The sequence below is a fragment of the Camelus bactrianus genome, chromosome 2 (genome assembly GCF_048773025.1).
Source record: "Camelus bactrianus isolate YW-2024 breed Bactrian camel chromosome 2, ASM4877302v1, whole genome shotgun sequence".
NCBI lineage: Eukaryota > Metazoa > Chordata > Mammalia > Artiodactyla > Camelidae > Camelus > Camelus bactrianus.
This window is the reverse complement of record NC_133540.1, coordinates 59483603-59501790: the sequence shown is the minus strand read 5'-3', so window position 1 is coordinate 59501790 and position 18188 is coordinate 59483603. Positions and strand designations below refer to the sequence as shown.

Sequence of the window (18188 nt, the reverse complement as noted above, 5' to 3'; positions counted from 1 at the left end):
TTTCATAGAGCTATTGAAATAATACACCTCTTCATAGAGTGGCTGGAGTTCATATTTAAGGACTCACAAAGAATTATTTATTGCTATTATTGATGTTATAAACTGAGCCATGGAAATTTTGGTAACCTCTTGTGTTCCACAGTGAGGTTGATGACTATACTAACTACCTTACTGATAGAGAAGCAGCATGATCCCCTGGGAGAAGCACAAACCAGAGGCTGAGAGAGCTGGGCTTGAATCCCATTCTACCACTTAACAACTTAGGTGAACTTGGGCAAGTTACTTTACTCCAGATTCTTCATGTGAAACTTGAGAAGAATAACTAGTTATGATCTATTGAGGGCTTATCACAGATTTTTCATGCATTATTTTATTTAATGCTTCTCATAACCATAAAGACAGAGAATGACAGAGTTAGAATTTGATCCCTGTCCAGCCTGACCCCAGCCCATGTGGATATAATCATCTCACTCTATTGCATTCACTTTTCCTATTTTTCTTCCCTAATAAGCTACTTTGCTCAACTGTTGTAAGGCTTACGGATGATGTGGGTAACTTACCTAGAAAGATGTCCTGCAAGTTGTAAGACTCTCAGTAATTAGTAATTATAATTATTTTGTGAGGTATTGCTTCTCAGTCCAACTTTTGTTCAGCCTAGGAATCCCCCTACAACTCCCTTACAGCGGGTCTCCAATCTCTGCTTGAATACAGAGTAAAGCCTTAGCCTCAAAATTCTGAAATACAAATCTATGAGGATGAAATGAGAAAACATGGTAACTGACAGCACAGAAAAAGCACCCTCCTGACCATACAGCCAAAAGGCCGAACTGCTGAAGTGCAGTGTTTGATGGCAAAAACGAATCGAAGATTAATGGCAAATCTGTAACGACGTCTCCCTAAGAATCAAGGACAGAAGTGCAATTCTCATGTCAGGATGCATTCATCTACAGAACTCTAACACTCAGTGTCTTGTAGAATAAAAGCAAATGATATCTATGGTTGTTATATTATACCTAAAATTGTAGGCTTGAAATTGGTTCAATGTATACTGACAGAAAGCTCATGCCAAAAAAGTTAGCCATTTCTTCTGCATTAAATCATATGCCATCAACAATATTCAAAGATAGTCAACTTTCCTATTATTTACATTTTAACTTCTTGCCATCTGACTTGCACTCTCACGGCTGAACACAATGCATCCCTTAATATCCCAAGACTCCAGAACATCAAATCCAAGAGCTTTTTATAGGTCCCATCCCTGTGAATTTCTTTTTATTAAGAACATTTTGTTGACCACCCTCACTTTTTTTTCAGTTGATCTGCTTTATTGTTCAAACATGGCAGTGTCCTGTTTTTTACTTTGAATGCTCACTCTCTTTTCTGACTCTCCTTTTCATCCTACTCCCTAAATGTGGATATTTCTAAAGTGGTTCTATCTTCACTCTTTCACCCTCCATTCTTCTACTCCTATGGTTTCAATTCGTACTCTGTGACAGTTCAGCTATGTAACTGTTACCTCCAGGTGTGACACCACCTCAGAATTCTAGTCTCGGGTTTCCAACTGTCTGCTTCGTTAATCCAATGCAATAATTCATCAAGATCACAAATTCAACTTAACTAAAATTCAACTTATCATTTATCTTTCTAACTCTCTTCTAACCAATAAATAATCAAGCCAGAAATCTCACCTCTATCTTCTTTTTCGACTTCAGCCCCTACATCCAAATAGCTATAAGACTTGTATTGAATTTTCATCTCAGTATCTTTTTTTTTAACATTTTTTATTGATTTATAATCATTTTACAATGTTGTGTCAAATTCCAGTGTTCAGCACAATTTTTCAGTTATTCATGGACATATACACACTCATTGTCACATTTTTTTCTCTGTGAGTTATCATAACATTTTATGTATATTTCCCTGTGCTATACGGTGTAGTCTATTCTACAATTTTGAAATCCCAGTCTATCCCTTCCCACCCTCCACCCTCCTGGTAACCACAAGTCTGTATTCTCTGTCTGTGAGTCTATTTCTGTCCTTTATTTACGCTTTGTTTTTGTTTGTTTGTTTGTTTTTGTTTTTGTATTTTAGATTCCACATATGAGCGATCTCATATGGTATTTTTCTTTCTCTTTCTGGCTTACTTCACTTAGAATGACATTCTCCAGGAGCATCCATGTTGCTGCAAATGGCATTATGTTGTCGGTTTTTATGGCTGAGTAGTATTCCATTGTATAAATATACCACCTCTTCTTTATCAAGTCATCCATTGATGTACATTTAGGCTTCTCCATGTCTTGGCTATTGTAAATAGTGCTGCTATGAACATTGGGCTGCAGGTGTCATCCTGAAGTAGGGTTCCTTCTAGATAAATGCCCAGGAGCGGGATTCCTGGGTCATACGGTAAGTCTATTCCTAGTCTTTTGAGGAATCTCCATACTGTTTTCCACAGTGGCTGCACCAAACTTCATTCCCACCAGCAGTGTAGGAGGGTTCCCCTTTCTCCACAGCCTCTCCAGCATTTGTCATTTGTGGATTTTTGAATGATGGCCATTCTGACTGGTGTGAGGTGATACCTCATTGTAGTTTTGATTTGCATTTCTCTGATAATTAGTGATATGGAGCATTTTTTCATGTGCCTATTAATTATTTGTATGTCTTCCTTGGAGAATTGCTTGTTTAGGTCTTTTGCCCATTTTTGGATTGGGTTGTTTGGTTGTTTCTTATTAAGTCATATGAGCTGCTTATATATTCTGGAGATCAAGCCTTTGTCTGTTTCATTTGCAAAAATTTTCTCCCATTCCATAGGTTGTCTTTTTGTTTTACTTATGGTTTCCTTTGCTGTGCAGAAGCTTGTAAGTTTCATTAGGTCCCATTTGTTTATTCTTGCTCTTATTTCTATTGCTTGAGTAGACTGTTCTAGGAGAACATTTTTGAGATGTATGTCAGATAATGTTTTGCCTATATTTTCTTCTAGTAGGTTTATTGTATCTTGTCTTATGTTCAAGTCTTTGATCTATTTTAAGTTTATTTTTGTGTATGGTATAAGGGAGTGTTCTAGCTTCATCGCTTTACATGCTGCTGTCCAGTTTTCCCAACACCATTTGCTGAAGAGACTGTCTTTATTCCATTGATTAGTTGATCAAAAGTTTGTGGTTTCATTTCTGGGCTCTCTATTCTGTTCCATTGGTCTATATGTCTGTTTTTGTACCAATACCATGCTGTCTTGATGACTGTAGCTCTATAGTATTGTCTGAAGTCTGGAAGAGTTATTCCTCCAGCCTCTTTCTTTCTCTTCAGTAACGCTTTGGTGATTCTAGATCCTTGATGGTTCCATATGAATTTTATTATGATTTGTTCTAGTTCTGTGAAATATGTCCTGGGTAATTTGATAGGGATTGCATTAAATCTGTAGATTGCCTTGGGCAGTGTGACCATTTTAACAATATTGATTCTTCCAATCCAAGAGCATGGGATATCTTTCTAGTTTTTAAAGTCTTCTTTAATTTCCTTCATCAATGGTTTATAGTTTTCTGTGTATAATTCTTTCACCTCCTTGGTTAGATTTATTCCTAGGTATTTCATTACTTTGGGTGCTATTGTAAAGGGGATTGTTTCTTTACTTTCTTTTTCTGTTGATTCATCGTTAGTGAAAAGAAATGCAACTGAGTTTTGAACGTTAATCTTGTAATCTGCTACTTTGCTGAATTCTTCGATCAGCTCTAGTAGTTTTTGTGTGGACCTTTTAGGGTTTTCTACATATAGTAACATGTCGTTGGCATATAGCGACACTTTTACCTCTTCTTTTCCAGTTTGAATCCCTTTTATTTCTCTCTCTTGCCTGATTGCTGTGGCTAGGACTTTCAAGACTATGTTGAATAGGAGTGGTGACAGTGGGCATCCTTGTCTTTCCTTTTCTTTTTTTTTTTTTTTAAAATTTTAATGTGGTCACGACTCCACCCATGGTCACAGATTTTGGATGTAAATCCAAGAGAGATCAAATTCATCTCTCACCTTCCACTTCAAGATTTCACTTTTATCGATTTCTCCTCTATTAGTCCCTGTTTCTCCCTCTTTGCCCAGGTTTTTGCTTGGTATTTGTGGTGAACCCTATTGGTGAGATGATCCAACTTCCCTTCTCAACACCATTTAAAACATAGAGCTTTTTTCTAATGTTTTGGTGACCCTTTTGGAACTTCTGCTTGGCTCACCAATTTAGTCCCTCTCCACTGCTGAGCTTCTCATTCTGCCACTGAACTTTCTGCTCAGTATGGCTTGCACCTCCATGATACCTGATGCTCCAGGTTGAGCCAGCCCATCCCCTCTGCTCACCTCTCCACTGAGGACTGGATATTATCCTTATAGCCCAGACTTTCATGACCTTGTCCAGATGACTGACATAGTTTTCTGCCCTATTTGGTATCCCTGCTTTCAGTCTCTTTGAACTTCTTTCCATATTGGACACTATTACAGTATAGATTTTCATAAAGAACATTTGGTAATAACACCAAGTAGTCTGGTGGTAGTATACAGCAAATTATATACTAAACAATCTTCAGTTGTTCCTTATTGTCCGCCACACAAGAACTTCAAAATGTTCCATAACTTCAATAAAAAATTTCAGCCATATATGATACAATTTTTCTATATTTAACCCATTTCCTTGGCAAATGCAATATTATTGTCCTTCATTTTATCTTTTAAAGATTACCCATTTATCAAATCCTAGCTCAAGTGTTACCTTTTCTACAGTCTCCAGTGATTATTTAAAATGGAAGTATGTTCACTTATCTAGCATCTCTTAGAGCTATTTAAGGCATATAACATACAACCACATAGTTTTCTTATTCAGGCACCCATGAGATTATCAGCTCCTTGAGAGAAATAATAATGAAATAATATTTTATTTTATTCAACAAACATTTATTGACTCCTCACTGTTCTAGGTGTTGGAGGCTTGAACAAGACAAAGTCCTTGCTCTCATGGAGTTAAGTTCTGAGGAGTAGAATGTTTTACAGATAAGAAGCAAGTAAATAAATAAATAAAATAGGATAATCTCAGATTTAGATTGGGTTTAGAATAAGGAAGTTTTCACCAAGTAGGTATTTAGGATAAAATCTCAATGATAAGAAGAACCCAATCACAAGAAGACTAGAAAAGAACAAATGGAAAGTCATCAAGTTGGGAGTGTGCTGTATTTAAAGAACACCTGGAGGACAATGTGGCTGGAGTGCAGTGGGTGGAGGGGAAGACTAGTGTGATATGAGGGAGAGGTAGGCAAGGACCGGATCTTGAAGGTTCTTGGAGACCAAGCAAAGTGGTTTGGATTTCATTCTAAGGTTTAAATCAGAGAGTAACATAATCTGATTTATAGCATAAAATGTTCTCTGGCTGCTGTTTAGGAAATGGACTGTACAGGATAAGAGTGGAAGCAAGATGAATTGGGAGACTACTGCAGTGATCAAGAGCATGAGATATTACTAGGCTGAATTTGGTGGTGGTAGAAGAGAGAAAGAGAAATGAACACATTTATATATAGTCTCTGCAGTATTAAGCATGGTATCTGGAACATGGTAGATGCTCAATATATATGGATAGGGGAGGGTACAGCTCAGTGGTAGAGTGTGTGCTTAGCATGCACGAGGTCCTAGGTTCAATCCCCAGTACTTCCATTAAAAATAAATAAATAAATAAATAAACCTAATTATGTCCCTCCAATAAAACAAACCAAATATATATATGGATAAATATATGTCCCAGTGTTTCCAGATAATTTCATATTCTTAATTTCTATATTATCTTCAAATTTTTCCTCCTTTGATTCACATATTATGGCTTAATATATTCCTGTCTGGCATTTGGGCATCCAAAAATTCAAAAAGGATCTCACATTCAAGAAAACAGTATAGATCCCATAATGGAAAGTCAGCTAACAAAGAATTGAAATGATTGAAGATCAAATTGTTAATTATGAAAAAAAATAAATTACTTGGAACAAATGATAAAAAGTGGAATTCAAAATCTATGATAGGGTGAAAATAGACAGGGTATTTAAACACAAAGATCTACATTTGAAAAAAGAAAGCCTCTGTCAGCATCAGCTGGAATAGTGTGCCCATGGAGGATGTGGGTAAAGTTAATTTTTATTAAAATTGAAGAGTTTTCCAGTTCTAACTAACTTATGACTTTTCTGGAAATATAAAATCTTCATTTTCTATCTTGATATGTGAATTTCCTAATAAGTAGCTAACAATCCTTGTATTAAAATTCTAAGATCACTGTGATCTGCCTTGTTTCTAAATTAGGAATCTGAGAAAAGATAGGCAATTCGATAAGTTTTCATTCTCACATTCACATGTACTTCCCATGACATTTAAATTTTTATCCATAAAGATTCATCCGGCATTATTAATTCAATCCAAATTCTTTCAATACAAAGAAAAATCCAGAAGAAAATGGTATCAATTTTTGTCACTTCCATCTGAAATGCTAAGTGGCCCCTGAATCGTGTGAAAGTTGGCCCCAGTCAGTGTGAAAACTGGCTGAAATCTATATGAAAGGCAGTCTGGGTTTGTTAAAGTAGTTCATGAACTTTGGCCAAACTTGCGAAGAACCTGGTCCAAGTTTTAGTTTGTAATGCAACATGAAACCAGGTGAATTTCACATGGTTTCGGGTTTCATCCTAAAAATTTGGCCTCACTTTATAATCAATCATCACTTTTTGGAACGATGAAAGCCAACACACCTTTTTGAAAATGAGAATTGCATGCATACTGATGACAGCTAAGCTGTGAACCACCCCTTGACTTCCTTTGCCAAAAGAAGATTTCTCAGAATGGAAACAGTTTCCCTCTTACCTGGAAAGGGCAAGTTGAGTGATTTTGATATTGCATGTAGAAAGAAATGATACTCAGTACATGGAGACATGCCATGTGAAGTAATCACCACATACAGAGTAAGTGGCTACATTCTAACCATTTAAGGTTATGATCATTCTATTCTATTTGCATCCATGACAGATATCATAATGTTTAATCTTCTTGACCACTGAGATGAGCTTTTAACTAGTCATCAGATAGAATAACTACCACGGGAAACAGAATGCTCTGAGGCATAATCATTATTTCTATTTGAAGAAAAGAATAGAAAGGAAAGTAAATCACAGCATAACTTTCACCTAGTTGAATAAACATGAGGGATAAGACTTTAAACTTTTCAAGTTTGCACTGACTACATCTTTTGCAACAAAACCTCTATTACAGTGTAAATGAATTCAGTAATTAACCCCACAGAGTGCATTTTACAAAAAGCATACACAGGGCCTGTTTTCAACCTGAAAGTTTTAAATGTGCTTTTCCACTATAAAAAATGACCCTCTTCAACCAAATACTCGCTTTTGTGCATAGTGACATGAGAAAATTGAGAGGTATGTCTGCACGGAGCCACTACATCATTGGAACAGTATGTCTGAACATTTGGGTAATAAGGCACAGATGTGAAGCAGAGGACTTGGCACTACCAAGGTAATAACAAAGCATTCACCATTGTGTTATAATGGTTAAAAGAGCCACAGTTGAGAAGAATAAAAGAATGCCCCTCCTCTTTGGAATACTAAATTATATTATACCTTTTATCTGCTTAAAAATCTACAAAGAATTAAAAATTCAAAAAATATTATTCAAACTTATGATGAAAAATTAAAATATAAAATGCATTAATATTTTTTGTCTATAATACAACATATTTATGCAATAGCACATAAAGTTTAACTGCAGAAATATACAATAGGAGTCCACATGACCTCTATATTACAAAACAGAGCGTACAAATCTGAAGGACCCAACAGCCAATGGAAAGGTGATTGTTGTTGACTTTTAGTAGTGATTCTGGCCCTTAATGAGTAGGGCTAATTATTGCAGAGTCTCTTGTTTACAGGTATCAAGTTAAGATAATGCAACAAGATATAAACATTAGTTATAATTAAGACTATTTCAGTTATAAGTGGTATTGTATTTTTGTCAGCCATTACTAAACCACATGACAAAACACAGTTGTGAAGCCAGGGCTATTTTAATGCAATGAGTTTGGAGCTGAAAAGTAATTTTCTGCCCAGGACTGGAAGAGTACAACTTACCCGAGGTCCCTGATCACCTTGTTCTCCCTGTAGAGTTGGAAAATGAGAAGATAGTTTTAGCACAAAGTCTGTAGGTAATGCTCATTAAAAAGATAAAAATATTACATAGTATAAGTCATGCCAGTATGGATTTCCACTAACTTAATTTGTTTCTGCTACATATTTTCTTACCTTATCACCTTTTGGACCAGGAGGGCCCTGAAATAAAGAGAAAAAAATTTTTAGTAAATTGAAAAAACATTGTAGCTTGAATAGATCAGCTAAGACTGGTCACAAGATTCATACAAAGGACACAGGTTTACAGCTGTCAATGAAGTTTCTCAAGGAATTTTAGGTTCTAAACTATAATATGGTTACAATGTGAAAATGGTATTACATATGTGTGTGTGTGTATATATATACACACATATATAAGCATAAAAGTATATGTGTCATAAGTATATATCACGCTGAATTGATTTTCACAAACTGAACACACTTAATGCAGGTAGAACCCCACTAAAGAAACCCAGAAGCTCCTGTTGTGCCATTTCCTTGTCACTACCCACCACCAACAGCAATCACTATTCTGACAGAATAGATTAGTTTACCTGCATTTGTACTTTATATAAGTGTACTAATACAAGTGGAACCATCCATCATGTGTCTAGTCTCTTCTGCTTAGCATGTGAGAAATTCATGCCAAATTTTGTGTGTGGTTTTAGTAGTCCACCGTGTGAGTGAAGCATTGTTTATTTATCCTACTGTTGATGGCTGTTTGTTTCCAGGAGTTTTAAGGTCTTGATTATACAAATAGTGCTGCTAAAAACATCCCAGGGATATCCTTTGGTGAAAAATTGTATACATTTCTGTCGGGTGTATATCTAGGAGTGGAACTGCTATGTTATAGAGAATACACATACATTGAGATTTAGTAGATTTTGCCAAATAGTTTTTCAGTGTGGTTCTAGCAATTATACTCCCATCAGCAATGTATGAGAATTTTCAGTTTCCCTATATCATCGCCAGTACTTGGTATTTTCCATCTTTTTCATTTTAGACTTTCTGGTGGGAGGTGTAGTAATTTCACGTTGTGTTTTAATTTGTACTTCTCCAATAATTAAGCTGAACTCTTTTTAAATAAATGTCCTGGCCATTTTGCATCCCATAAAGTATCTGTTCATATCATTTTCTATTAAGTTGCCCTATTATTTACTAGGGTTCTTTATATATTATACATTGTATTGATAGGTAGATAGATGAAAGTTTCTTACATATTCTGAATGAGTCTTTTGTTACAAAAGTATATTTATTGCAAATATATTCTCCCATGCTGCATATTGTGTTTACATTCTCTTAAAGGTGTTTCTGATGAACAGAAGTTCTCAAGCTCAATTTAACATTTTTTCTCTTTATAGTTACCTCTTTTATTGTTCCACTTAAGAAATCTTTGCCTGCTCCAAGGTCATAAAGAGGTTCTTCTATGTTTATTCTAAAAGTTAAAAGCTTTATTATTTTATCTTTCATATTTAGATTTGAATTCATGGAGAATTGATTTTGGGTAGGATGTGAGGTCGAAGTCAAGATGCTTTGTCTTCCCATGTGGATATCAAATTAACCCAACACCATTTATTGAAAATGCTTCTTTTCCTCATCATAGTACACCGTACCTTTGTCATAAATCAGATGACCTTTCATAAGTGGATCTTTTAAGGAATTGCTATTTTGTTGGGCAGCTTTCTATTCTTGAGCCATAGTAAGATTTTCTTTGTCTTTGGACAGAAATAGTAGCAGAAAATATGAACTCTAGAGGCATCAATATATTTTTTTCTGGCTCTTGAAGATGAAGTCATGTCTCAGGGCTCAGCCTACCTGAGGAATTGGAGCCTTTCAGAGTTACCTTCAATCTCTCACTTTCGTCTTTGGCAGGGTTGGGGGACAAGGACAAGTCTAGACAGGAGTAAAGCCAAGGTCCTAGCAAAGTACTGCTTCTGAGTTCCCAGTGGAGAGTGCTTTGTCACTTCAGGTGGGAATGTAGGAGTGCTCCACCTACCAAAACATCTGCTGCTAATACCAGCTACAGAGGAACTGTACCAAATTCCCATTCTCGGTTGCAGCATGTCTGGTAACAGTTGTGAGGTTATCATGATATTAATAATAGCGACAACATCATGTCATATTTTGTGTATTTTGCCATCAACTAAGAACTTTCACCTGTTACTGCATTTAATCTTCTCCCAAACTAACGAGGAAATTATTATGATATTCCTTTTATAGATGCCAGAAATAAAACTCAAAGATTATCAAGGTTAGGCCTCTTGTAAGTGAGTTAGCCAGGACTCTAACCTCATCGGTGTGACTGAGTGCAGTCTAAGGGATGCTAAGTGCTGGGATGCAGTTCCAGAACTAGATGCTCAGAGAGGCTGCTATCCGTGTACCTCGTGCCTGCTCTCAAATGCCCCCTGGTTGCATTTTTCATGGTGTCATGGACAGTGGCCTCAAGATCGCAAGTTCAAAATCAGAGAAAGAGGAATTATAGAGAATCTGGGAGACAGAGAGGGGGCTAGGGTAATGGAATCAACTAGACAAACTCTTTTCTTTCTTACCCTCCAAAATAATTTTGCCATTAAAAAAAGGGAAGCTAAGAAAATGATTTTTCTTAACATTTTTATTAATGTTTTCAGTGAATCAAGTAGTGAGTAATGAGTAGTCTGCACACCTCTGTAAAATTGTTTAGGAAATTTATTTGATCATTTTTAACACACACAAAATGCTCACAAATGCCCTACAAGTAGGATTTTATTTTAGGTGGGAAAGAGGAAACCCAAAGAAAAGAAGGAGAGGATACTAACCCTCAAGTTTAAGAAATACAATGGTGATTCCAGTCTTGATTTAATTAAGTAGCATGTTGTTTAACTCTAATTAGATTTTTATATACATTTGGTGAACGCCTATAAAGAGTTTGGCAATGTTCTATGCACTGGTGGAGGATATGGTGGGATATGCTGATTTAGAAAAACTAAACAGTCTGTTCTGGAAAAGCTAACGTCAGACACTTCTATATACTAGTGTTAAGAAAAATGACGCCTAGAAAATCCAGCTACTGTAAGGTCACTCACAGTTACTGTGGACCTGTCCCCAGCTTCCCCTCCCTGGAAAAGCTTCTCCTCTTAACATTTTGTTTTTGCTGGTGAGATTTCAGAGGCCAAGCTTCTTATTGTATCAGTCCTCTGAAGGCACTTAGTTAGGTGATATGGAATGTTTGAGGTCAAAGCTTTTACGAAACTATTTTAAGGAGGACAGAGAGGAATCTTTTCCCCACAGTCCCATCACTAATGCCAAAGCATTAGTCCACTAGAGCCCTAAGACAGCTTGCCATAAGCAAGGATGCTTAATTCATGAACACATGAAAATCTGCATTTGCAATTGAGCAATAAAGACTGCTGCTTCAAAAGGGGGTGTTTCTGAGCAGACAGAATGGCGTCCTGGCACCTGCCAGCCCAAAAGAGAACGGAAGCAGAGGTCAGCCTCCATTCACAGCTGTGGCGGCTGCTTAGGACACTCCAGACCGCACTTGTGCTCTCGGGATTAATGGCAGGTGTTTTCTTCTGCTCTGACTGAAATCCCACTCTTTTTTCAAACTGGACCCTCTTCACTGCAAATACGGGTTGAACATGTAGAAAAATGTTACCTTAATAAACACAGTATTTCAAAATTTAGGAGCCATGATTCTTTTTCAGTCAAAATATTATAATCAAAAAAAGGTATCTTTGATTATTAACTTTTAAACTTAAAGCTGGGTCATGATTTAAGTTACTTTCTTTGTCTTGCAAGAAAACCACCCCCCTATGCTTGGGATAGGCAGCTATACAAATTAATGAATTATTTGAATTAGAGAGTATTTAACAATGGTGTTTTGCTGCTTCCAACTACACCAAGCTAACAATCTAATATTTAGTGGACATATATGTTGTTCAGGTATTAGTGTCAATGGCTGGTTGGTAACTATTTGAAAGTAAAAGCCCGTTGCTAAAACTGGGTTGAGATCAGTGGGAAAGAAATATGGTAAAATTACTGGTTATAAATATGTGAATAGTGAGTCAGAGTTTCGTAGAAGGCTTCTTTTGGGATTCCTGTCCTTCTTGTCTGGTCTAGTATGTTGCAGTCAGATATTTTATAATGTCCACTTTCATAAATAAATAAGACTATTTGAAATTATATTTCTAATTAGTTTTATGTAATTAGCTCTAATCACACACAATTTGAAGGTGCTAACAAAGTCTTTATTATTAGTGTTGTTACTCAGTAGTTGGAGCGCTTCTTTTAGAGCATTGTTAGAGTGTTATTCATTTACTACCAATGTATTTACAAATTTCACTGGCAAATTTCAAATTAACTCCTATTCAAATGACTTCAAGTACAGAACTTACAGTAACTGCCTATTTGTAACAAGCCTTTAACATGGGTCTGTAACAATTTAAGTCTCCCAAATTCTATTTCTGTCCAAATAACTAAGGTTTTAGCTCTTTTTCCATGCTCTATTATCTATTTCAATTAAATGATAAAAGCAAATTAAAAGCACAATGAATAAGAGGCACAATAAATGCAATTCAGGAAAATACTGGATTTCAATCTACATAAAAGTTATTGAAATATAGCTGGAAAGGACAGATATATTCATAGGAGTTGGATATCTCAGTAAAGGTCTTTTATTCACAAGAACCGTAAATTTTGCTTCCTTTGAACTGGCAAAAGCTAAAGAGGGAATGATTTTTAAAAGACAGCAATCAAAAAACAAAGTTCAATTTGCTAGAGGTAGAAAAATGGAAAAGGAGCAAACCTTGGAAATTCTTGGCAGCCACAGCTGTTGAAATAAGAATAGGGTCATCATTTCTATCCCAGAAAAGTGTAGATCATTTTTATTTCTGAAATCTAACAAACCTTTTTCTGATTAATCTTTTCATAACTATAGAATTATAAAGACAAGCTAGTTTCATTTTCTAAGCATTTATGGCCAAATATCAGCCAGGCGGTGTGCTCTGAGTCTGGAGGACAGACATGCAAATATAATTACAACTAGTGGAGTAAATGCCGTGTGGTGGGAGTACAGAGAGGAATAAAGGTAGGAGAGCTGGAGTTACAAAGATGACATTGGAACTGGCTCTTGAAAGTTGTCCAGGGATAAGGGGGACTGGGGAGGAGTGAGGCAGTTCAGGCAGAAGGAATGAACATGCAGATGTGTGGAAGGCGTCCTGGATCAGAGAAAGATGAGGAGTTCAGAGTGGTCAGAACATATGTGGTGTGGAGAGTCGAGATGGGGAATAGCAGGAAAGAGAGATTTGGGAAGACTGGCTAACAATACCCAGGTTCCTGGGCTGGATTCTGTTGGCAATTTAACAAGGAGGTTGTGAGATCAAGTGTGCTTTATGGAACTCTGAGAGCATGGAATGCTGCTCTTCTTCAGAAGTTGTTGCCTTGGTCCAAGAACGAGGTGGCAAAGATCTGAATTAAGATCACAACAGTGGAGACACAGGGAAAGCCCTAGATTTAGGAGGCATTTCTGAGGCAGAACGAACAAGACTGGCTACCTGATTGAATATGGGGGCCATTGACAGATGATCAACATAGTTTAAGAAGTCCTATTCATTTGAACCTCACAATTCAGTGCATTTGAAGAAAAGTGTTGGCCTAAGCTGGTTCAACCCTGGTAAACACAGTAGCTCCAGAGCCCAGTGTAAAATCTAGTTTTAGGGATGCGTTTCAAATCCAAACAGAGGGCTGGCAGATTTGGCTGACCTAATCAGAAATAGCTGAGAGAGAGAGAGAGAGAGAGAGAGAGACTGAGAGAGAGGAGAGAGAATTCTCTGTCATCACTCTTGGGTAAAAGCAGCATGGATGATGTACGCTCGCCATGCTGTGCTGCCACCACACACAGGCCATCCTTCTATGTTAACTTATGAACAAAGTACATTTCCCTCACTCTACTTTTTCCACTGTAAACTGAACATGGACTTACTATATTTTAAAAGCTATAATTTCCTTCTTCTTTTAAAGATAAGGAAGTCAGAGTGTGCTGCACAGCTGTCCTCTGGGAGCCCAGCACAACCTCAGAGGTCACTGCATGTTTGATGTCCATGTGCCCAGGCACTCTTGCAAACATTGCTTTATCAAAGTTCACAGTCTCCCAGGGAGGAAGGAAACACGAACTATCCAGTGTTCTCTTGTTCAAGTAGGATATAAGCCTCAATTCTGCTGATTGTAAGATTTCCGTCTTCTCCCTGAATCTACCACTAACTTGGCCCACTGTGCCAATTGAGATAGATACTCAAACCGTACAGGCATGAAGAAACTGAATTTGGTATTGTGGTTCTTAGCATGTATTGGACACTACACAAAATCATATTGCAAATAGTATTAATCATGGAAAAATCTAGTATTTACATGTGGATAAATCTACCTTGTTTCTGAATAAAATGTTTTATGCATTTAGCATAGGTTCACCTCTAACTAAAATGTGAACGTGTATTCTTCGAAGTATACACCTCAACACTGAACTCATATACATCATTTTCTGCTTTACTAGCATAATATATTTTTAGGGACATTTCCTCCTCAAATCATCAATCTTTTTTTTGTTTGTTTCATAGACTCCCAACTTTGCAAATAACTTCAGCTAGTAATTTGGAAGTTTAAAACCTTTTATGGAAAATCTGATGTAAAAATGTAGGCATTCCTATATACAGGCATAGGTCACTCTGTGTGTGTGTGTGTGTGTATGTGTAGATTTATGTATAATCTCTTTTAAAATGCTTCAGAAAAGAGTAAAAATAATAAGGAAAAGTATAATTTGGGGGAGTTACTTAAAAATAAAGTTCATAAAATGAATTATATTGGTGATTAAGAGCTCAAAGTTTGAAGTAAAACAGATCCAGACTGAAATCTTGGTTGTGATCACCTGTGTGATCTTTAGCAGGTTCATTAAGCTCTTTGAGCCTCAGTTTCTTCATCTGTAAAATGGGGAAAACAATGCTTACTGTTTAGCTAAAATGGAACACTGTCCACAAAGAAACTTGTAGAATGCCTGATTTACCGATGGTAATGATTATGAAGCACACACTCAATATTTTAAATATTTAAATCATGGAAAACACAAAATAAAATTTATTTTTCAAATACTTGACCTGAGGATTAAGAAAGTAAACATATTGATTTCCTAAACTCAAAAGGCAATGTGGTGAGAAATGTATGAGGTGAATGATCAAAAACTTTTAGAGAATACACAGGTTTAATATAATTTACTTCAGTGTTCAAGGACTATTCCCAAACAAAACAAAGCAAGAGAAAAACACTTCATTGTCCTTTTAGTCACATCACTTTAATGACGAAACAAGACTAAACTTTAGGCCTTAGAACTATCTAGTCATCCCTGGCATATAGTAGGTGCTCAATTCTTGCCGAACTGAAACACCCAGAAAGAGAAGAATGCCATAAAACTCAGTGTTCAAAGCAGCAACATACAAAAGAATTATACAAGAACCAGATTCAGTGTTGCTGCAGAAGAACCGTGTTTATTATAGTGTCAAACTCTGCTAAGCCAGGGAAGGGAATTATAGCTATAAACAGATTTATAGCTTCAGACTTTACACCTTCCGTTTTGTATTGAAGATTAAAAGAAATCCAGCAGAAAAGGGGGTCGGTATAAACACAAACTTAAAATCTGAAAACCAGCCCCACTTATTGCAAAACTAATTTTTACAGCTCTTATTTTCTAGACATTTTCTGTAGTAAGATTGTAACTATAAGTTCTCTTGTGATGTCAGTTTGAGCCTTGGACAAGGGACTATATGTACCCATGATCAGTCTTAAATCATAAGCAGCTGCCATAAGGAAACAATTAGTGAGGGCTAGCACTAAAAGAAAGTTTAGAAAAACCAAACATTAAAAAAGGTCTCTCAAAAGTAAGGCTGATGTAGCTCAATGGAGTTAAGGGCTTATAAAACAGCAGGAATCAGGGAAGCTCACTCTGGCTTTCTTTTCTAACACAATACAAATTAAATACAGCCAAATTACTGCTCCTGCCAATCAAAACCAAGAGGTCCCTTCTTTGTAGAACCATTCCTTACATCTAAATATTTTAAGAGATTGCTAAAACTATTTTTTTGTTGTTTAACTTTGCTTTTTTAAAAAAAAAAACTTATTTTTAAGAGGTCAAATAAAATGAACTCCATGGTGAAAGACTTGGAATCCTAAACATTCCTTATGTTGAAAGAAAGTATCAACTTGCTCTCTAAATGCCCACAGTAGCCCCTGTGACTTTACAGCTAATGGTGTAAACTATCCTACAATACCCTTAGTGTCCTCAATATAATTCAAATGTATTCAGAGGTACAGTCATCTTTAAACGATGGGTGTAATTTGCAATTGTCTATTTCTGCATTTTTCCTAATATAGTGTTCCCACATAATTTTGCCCACATTATTTAAGAAAGCCTGGTTTGAAGGTTACTTTGATTCTATGTTCACTGGTAGTATCTTATAGAGCAATATTGGTTTTGCGAATGACAACTGAACACAACCCAGGGATGAGGATTAGGATATCCCTTTGAGTCTAAGGGGATAGGCAGATGGAATGGAAAAAACAAGGGCTAGGTTTGTCTGTAGTTCTCGAGCTCCCTGTGTAAATTAGAAGCCTGATCTCCCTCTTCCTCAGCTGATGACTAAACAGATCAAAAGCTTTTAATGCAGGCTTCTACAACCACCATGCTCTCCATCTCCAGATTTTCCTGTATCCTTACCTCCTCTCTCGTGGGACTGGAGGTAATGTTGGTACATACCACCCCACCTCGCCCTGCTCTTTATCATTGTTCTCACTTGTCTCTTCAACAATTACGGGCCCCTTGGATTCTTCCCCCTGGTCTCCAAACATGTTCATTCACTCCCCACTAAAGTCAAAGGGAAGAAAAGTTGTCTTTGCCCTCTATACCCTCATTCTAAGTTCCTAACTTCTTACCATCTCCATTAAACTGCAAATAATAGACTGGTCATAGAAAGAACAGAAATTGAATTTGAGCAAAGAGGAAGGAGGTAGTAGAGTAGAAGTCCTATTTTTACATTCTGGTTTGGGGAAAAATAAAGTAACATGAGTTGAAATACATATTGGTCTTGAGGGCATTTCTTTCCATTAGGAAGAAGAAAGCTGAACTATGGCAAGGGAAACTGCTGAGCCAGTGGACGGGGCTCTGGAAAGGAGTTACCCTGGGCTAAAATAAAACTAAATAAACTAGAGCTTGGAGGAGGGAGGGCTGACAAAGCCCATAAATGTCAGGATTGCCCAAATTTGTGTCTAAACCTTTTGTCTTTTCACTTTACTCCCTTCATCAGCTATCAAATATACTATTTGGCTTTAATTATTACCTGACTTATGTCCTAAATTCTTTTCCAGGCTGCAGTCCTGCATTTACAACTGCTTACCAGATGTCTAAGCCAAGATACACCATCATCAGCTCAAACTTCCCAGTTTCTACTGCAAGCTAATCATGCTTCTGACTTCCATATTTTTGTTTAACACACTGCTGCTCCTCCAAGCCTAAAGCCTCAATGTTATGTCTGGTTCAGTAAATGGAATCCTATGCAAGTCCTATAGATTTTATTCTCCCTCAAATCCCTTGAATCTATCTTTCCATGTTTGTTGCTAGCACCCTTGTTCCTGGAAAACAAGAATAGCCCACCAGCCTCTTTCGTCTTCCCTTACTCAACTCCATCCTACATACTTTTTGTCAGGCTATGTTTTCTAAAGCGCATTTTTGTATATCATTCTTCAGCTTAAAAAATGTCAAGGGCTCATTTGTAATCTGCAATGAAAAAGTTGTTACAGGCCATGATCCTCCATGGATGCAACAGCTAATAGGTGACACGTTGTGGGAAATCTGCCTGTGTCCAATGTCCTCTATAATATGCTTCTAACTTTCCTTTTTTGCCTTATCTCTAACCCACTCCTGCCTCCTTCCTCATAAGGATCCTCTCCTCCAGTCAGCCTTGAACACCAGCTGTTGTCAGAATTCCCCTCATCACTTTC

The 18188-nt window shown here is 36.8% G+C and overlaps 1 protein-coding gene across 1 annotated transcript in view; it reads right to left on the bottom strand.

Moving 5' to 3' along the window:
* The window catches only part of COL25A1 (collagen type XXV alpha 1 chain), a 419343-nt gene that overhangs the window by 146688 nt on the left and 254467 nt on the right, over positions 1-18188 (bottom strand). The window contains exons 6-7 of the mRNA XM_074342511.1: positions 8307-8333; positions 8136-8162 (exon numbers count right to left, since the gene is read on the bottom strand). Of these exons, the coding sequence (XP_074198612.1) occupies positions 8136-8162; positions 8307-8333 (54 nt within the window). The remainder of the gene's footprint in view (positions 1-8135; positions 8163-8306; positions 8334-18188) is intronic.